Source organism: Solanum tuberosum, unplaced genomic scaffold, assembly GCF_000226075.1.
Source record: "Solanum tuberosum cultivar DM 1-3 516 R44 unplaced genomic scaffold, SolTub_3.0 scf00133, whole genome shotgun sequence".
NCBI lineage: Eukaryota > Viridiplantae > Streptophyta > Magnoliopsida > Solanales > Solanaceae > Solanum > Solanum tuberosum.
In genome coordinates, this window is record NW_006239056.1 from 1,495,732 (window position 1) to 1,502,369 (window position 6,638).

At 34.7% G+C, this 6,638-nt stretch overlaps 1 protein-coding gene across 1 annotated transcript; it reads left to right on the forward strand.

Annotated features, from left to right (window-relative positions):
• Positions 1-1,733: 1,733 nt before the first annotated feature.
• Positions 1,734-6,218, forward strand: NR3 (NADH nitrate reductase; the record flags this gene model as incomplete). The annotated part of the gene is given in 4 exon segments (NM_001288022.1): positions 1,734-2,868; positions 2,942-3,082; positions 3,916-4,148; positions 4,623-6,218. Coding segments are annotated over 4 exon segments (2,736 nt in total). The 3' UTR covers positions 5,958-6,218.
• Positions 6,219-6,638: the final 420 nt, after the last annotated feature.

Genomic DNA, 6,638 nt, shown 5'->3' on the forward strand with positions numbered 1-6,638 from the left:
TGATTTTGACCAATAACCGATCCAAACCGACCCGTGAACACCCCTAGTACTACCTATGGATAAATAATTATTCATGAAATATATATATATATATATATATATATATATAAATAATTACACCTGGAAAATATGTATGAATGCCATGTAAATAAAAATGAAAAAGTATTTACACAAATATGCCTAGTTGAAGTGGAAATTTTATAATGGTAATTCTCCAAGAACCTTTAAAAAAACGTATTTGAAATTTGAATGGATAAGGGAAAAATCTCATAAAGAAATTTTAAAATTGAGAGGCGAGGGGTGAAATTATAATTTTTGTTAGATTGAGTAAATTTTTACTGAAACAAAACATGTTATAAACCTATAACAATTTTCGGTAGTTTTGATATTTGGAAATTGTAGCAATCGTTATGTTTAAGTGTTATTGAAAAGGTTGTTCCTGTTATCGAAGGATGTGGTGCAGACGTGCAGTTTTGATTTTTCTTGATTTTAAATATTGGATAGTAATTTTTTTGATAGAGAGCGGCAATCGTTACTTTCGAATGAGCCTTATTCGACACAAATTTAAATTAATCGAGTTTCAATTTGTATATCAAAACCAAATAAGAAACTAATTAGTTCAATTAGTTGGCTGACTAAACTTTCACCTTATTGGTAACGATACAATTTCTCCCTTATAATCTCCTCCACAAATTTGCAATTAGCATATTGCAAGTCCATTTCAGATTGAAATAGTTCGTTATAACTAACAATATCAAAGAAAACTTTTGAATGTGCTTGCTAACAAAAATATCACTACTATCTTATTTTTGGCTTAATACATTTACGATTCTTTAAACTTGTTAATAAATTTCATATAAATATTCAAATTACGACTTGTTCCCATCAATAAACCTAAACACATAATACCATAGACACTTTCAATTTATTTTTTACAAAAAAAAAATATGAAGGTATAGTTAATGAAAAACATGTAAGGCTTGTTTTACACATAGGCCATAAGGTCATGAGTACCATTTTTACCCAAAAAAATTTAGTATGTAGTGGTAGTAGCTGTGGAGCCGTTAATAATGTTTATTGTGACTCAAAACCACGGCAAAAAAAACAAGAAACAGCTGTTAGCCCTAACCAACAGCTGCATATATTTAAGCCATTTCAGAAACAACACCCCTTTTTCTCACTGACCCCAGCCGCGTTAAAAGTGGATCAAGTATCGAAAACACTCTTAAATTCAATGTAAATTATTAGTTTTTTTATTTTTGAATTATTAATATTTTAAGAACATCTTTTACTTGACTAATTTAACTTAAATAGATCTCATACACCCTTAAATTTCCGTCAAGCTTAGGATGTTGTTAACATTTTTCTCAACTTTTTATTAAGAGTTTCATGCTTATACAAGAGTAATTTGTTTGAGACTGCTTGTTGTATCATGTGACAGATTGAGAGTGTATCTAAATTTGATTGGTCAAGTAAAAGATTGAAACTAATAATTTACATCAAATTTAGAATTGTTTTTAACACTTCACGTCGTAAAATTGTAAAGTATAGACCAATTTATATTTTTGCGGATGATGTCACAAACTTTTGTAATCAAAATTCAATTTTGGTGTCGATTTTTTGGGTCCTACTTATGTATAGTAAATATGGGGTTGAGACAGTTCGCAACGTTTCTATATAAACACAACTCTCCGCACTCACAATATTCGTTCCCAAACCAAACTAAGAACAACCAAAATCTAAATACAAAGAAAGAAAAATCTCTTTTCTTTCTTCTTTCTTTTCTATTTTTCCTAAATTTTCCCATTCATATATATATATTTTTAATTTCTCAATAATCAATGGCGGCATCTGTTGAAAACAGGCAGTTCACTCACCTTGAACCGGGTTTATCAGGCGTCGGCCGTAATTTCAAGCCTAGGCCTGATTCCCCGGTTCGTGGTTGCAACTTCCCTCCGTCATCCAACCATGAACTCCCTTTCCAAAAACAACAAAATCTCCCCATTTACCTTGATTACTCGTCTAGTGAAGACGAAGATGACGATGACGAAAAAAATGAATACGTTCAAATGATCAAAAAAGGTAAAACTGAATTAGAACCATCAATTCACGATACTAGAGACGAAGGTACCGCTGATAATTGGATCCAACGAAACTTTTCCTTAATACGTCTCACCGGTAAACACCCATTCAACTCCGAACCCCCTTTGGCTCGACTTATGCATCACGGTTTCATCACCCCAGTCCCACTTCATTACGTCCGTAACCATGGCCCCGTCCCCAAAGCCTCCTGGTCTGACTGGAGCGTCGAAGTTACCGGGCTAGTAAAACGACCAATGAAATTCACAATGGATCAGCTGGTTAACGAATTTCCTTCACGTGAATTGCCTGTCACACTTGTATGCGCTGGCAATCGTCGGAAAGAGCAGAATATGGTTAAGCAGACAATTGGTTTCAACTGGGGCGCTGCTGCCGTTTCAACTACCGTATGGCGCGGAGTACCCCTCCGCGCCTTATTGAAACGGTGCGGTGTTCATAGTAAGAAAAAAGGCGCGCTTAACATCTGTTTCGAAGGTTCAGATGTTTTACCTGGAGGTGGAGGTTCAAAGTACGGAACGAGTATAAAGAAGGAATTCGCCATGGATCCATCTCGTGATATTATTGTAGCTTACATGCAAAACGGAGAAATGTTGAGCCCGGACCATGGGTTTCCGGTAAGGATGATTATTCCGGGATTCATAGGTGGAAGAATGGTGAAATGGTTAAAGAGGATTGTAGTCACTACACAAGAATCTGAAAGCTATTATCACTACAAGGATAATAGAGTTCTCCCTCCACATGTTGACGCTGAACTTGCTAACGCTGAAGGTATGCATAATAATTATCTATTTTAGAATCAAAATTTATTGTATATATATTGAAATTGGTCATTTTGTTTCAGCATGGTGGTACAAACCAGAGTACATCATCAATGAGCTCAACATCAACTCTGTCATTACAACTCCGTGCCATGAAGAAATTTTGCCTATTAATGCGTGGACTACTCAGCGACCTTACACGTTGAGAGGCTATGCTTATTCTGGTTAGTTATTTTAACAATTAGATCTCTGATTTGCTGAATTTTCTTAGTATTGTCGAATTTCATCAACTCTGACGTTTTTATTTCGTCCTTATATGTACCTCTTGTTTTCGGCTAATTACAACCTCACCCTCTCTTATCTCATATTGTCATACAAATTCTAGAATTTTTTTTTTTTTTTAAACGACGTAAAAATTAAAGTTATAGTTAAAAGTGTAGTATTTACAAATATTTTGTATTAGGATAGTACAGGAAAAATAGGTGGATGCATGAACTTTTTGATGGTGTCATCAACTTGTTTGGTTATGTGAAACAGAATAGCAAGAAAAGGACAATATGGTTAGATTTATTTAATGGTTTACAGAAAAACCTGGGGAGCTTTCCTAGTTCTGAAGAGTCGGTCTAAAAAACATATTTAAATTGAATTTGCCTAAAATGTCAGAATCTTTTTGACTGCTTTAGTTCCTGCATCTTAGGCTGCCTCAACAATATTATAATAAGTTGAATTATTATTATATTATATTATGTTCATATTCAATTAGAAAACTTTCAAGTGGTCACTTTATATGGATCTAGTCAATATTATTTTAATTATGCCTAGGTATAAGGACTTTATTTTTTTTATAATCAACGTGCCTAACTTGTTGCAATTTTGATTCAAATACATGTTTGACCCTTCAAGTGGGGAAATTGTTACATTATTAATTGAATAAGAAATTTCAGACATAAATTCACGTCTGAACTTATCCCGAAAAGTCAATTACATGCTTAAACCAACATATTACACACTATTACTATTGAATTTATGAATTGATGAGATGTTGATTGTGTAACAGGTGGAGGTAAAAAGGTAACTCGAGTGGAAGTGACTTTGGATGGAGGAGAGACATGGAGTGTGTGTACACTTGATCACCCAGAGAAGCCAACTAAGTATGGCAAGTACTGGTGTTGGTGCTTTTGGTCACTCGAGGTTGAGGTGCTCGACTTGCTTAGTGCTAAAGAAATTGCTGTACGAGCTATCGATGAGACCCACAATACTCAACCCGAGAAGCTTATTTGGAACGTCATGGTAAATTCACTTAACCTTTTACAAGTTCTTTGAATTGATAGCGTAAAGTCAAATATATGTAACTAGTCCTTGATGAAAAGTAATTTTCAGTCCTTTTCAACTTTACTTTTTATGATTACTTTACAATATGCAGATTGATAGAGCATGTGATTTCACATGCCAAAACAAAAAAACTAGAAAACAAAAAAATTTCATTGGTTATAGTTTTAGATTCTTTCTTTTTTTTAGGTGTGTGGTCCATAGATGATAAATTTAAGCCACACACTTCCCAAGTCATGAAAATTCCTATTACGTAAGCAGATGCATGATCACATGAATTTCATGCGACAAGTCATGAAAATTCCTATTACGTAAGCAGATCTCATGACACTCGCCAGACCTCTTATTTTAATTTGACTTGATAGTGTTAGTGATGGATTGAGTAACTTGTTTTACAATTTTCTAACTTTATGTGATGGATGTTGTAATGTTCAGGGAATGATGAACAATTGTTGGTTTCGAGTGAAGATGAATGTGTGCAAGCCTCACAAGGGAGAGATTGGTATAGTGTTTGAGCACCCGACCCAACCTGGAAACCAATCAGGTGGATGGATGGCAAAGGAGAGACACTTGGAGATATCAGCAGTGGCTCCTCCAACACTAAAGAAGAGTATTTCAACTCCTTTCATGAACACAGCTTCGAAGATGTATTCCATGTCTGAGGTGAGGAAGCACAACTCTTCAGACTCTGCTTGGATCATAGTCCATGGACATATCTACGATGCCTCACGTTTCTTGAAAGACCATCCTGGTGGTGTTGACAGCATTCTCATCAATGCTGGAACTGATTGTACTGAGGAATTTGATGCAATTCATTCTGATAAGGCTAAGAAACTATTGGAGGACTTTAGGATTGGTGAACTCATAACTACTGGTTACACGTCTGATTCGTCTCCAAACACTTCTGTCCATGGATCCTCTTCCATTAGTAGCTTCTTAGCACCTATTAAGGAACTTGTTCAAACACCAACAAGGAGTGTAGCTCTCATCCCAAGGGAAAAAATCCCTTGCAAACTCGTCGACAAGCAATCCATCTCCCATGATGTTAGAAAATTCAAATTTGCATTACCCTCTGAGGATCAAGTCTTAGGCTTACCTGTTGGCAAACACATTTTCCTCTGTGCCACAGTTGATGACAAACTCTGCATGCGTGCCTACACGCCTACTAGCACAGTCGATGAAGTAGGGTTCTTCGAGTTGGTTGTCAAAATCTACTTCAAAGGTGTTCACCCTAAATTCCCTAATGGAGGTCAAATGTCACAACATCTTGATTCTCTCCCAATAGGTGCATTCCTCGACGTTAAAGGTCCATTAGGTCACATTGAATATCAAGGCAAGGGTAATTTCTTAGTCCATGGTAAACAAAAGTTTGCCAAGAAGTTAGCTATGATAGCTGGTGGAACAGGTATAACTCCTGTATATCAAGTAATGCAATCAATTTTGAAAGATCCAGAAGACGACACAGAAATGTATGTGGTGTATGCAAACAGAACAGAGGACGATATTTTGCTCAAAGAGGAACTCGATGCATGGGCAGAGCAAATCCCAGATAGAGTTAAAGTTTGGTATGTCGTTCAAGAATCAATTACAGAAGGATGGAAGTATAGTACAGGATTTGTTACAGAAGCAATTCTCAGAGAACATATACCTCAACCATCTCATACAACATTGGCATTAGCATGTGGACCACCTCCTATGATACAATTTGCTATTAATCCAAACTTGGAGAAAATGGGATATGACATTAAGGAGGAATTATTGGTGTTCTAAATTGGATGATGATCATATATTTCTGGTGGAATAAATTCCTTTTTGTTTTCATTTGTACATATTGTACTTCTTGTAGTTCTTACATTTTAATTTTCTACTCAACTTTAGGTATAAAATGTTGTACTCTCTACTAGTATGTGTATGTCAAAATTAAGTTGTAATATTCATCATGGAATTATAGTAACTTTATGGTGACATTCCAATTCTTGTTGTAAGAATTTTTTACCAAATCAATGTATATATATATAGTAAATTGCAACACTAGTGTGTGTTTTTATTTTCCTCTCAACTTTAAAACTACAATTTTCCTCTTTATTCAATAGTAGTGCTCCAGGATAGTGAATGACTGCAATAAGTTTTCCTTGTCCTTTTTTATAAAATTATTATATATTTTTTCTTAGAAAAGTCGCACAACTTTATTTTGTAACGTAAAAATTACGCAAGACACTCATCAATAGTGACAAAAAAGTCTTTATGGCCGTATACCCAACTCTTTCAATGCACATAAATATTTTTTATGATTCAAATTACCACATCAACACATTTTTGTCTGATTTTTAATCTAAAGAATATTCGATCCAATTTAAAAAAAGAACCTAACCCTAAAAAAAGGCGATAAAACCATCAAATATATTGGGAGTGTACTTCAAATTGACTTTAGTAATTTATGATTATCTTTTC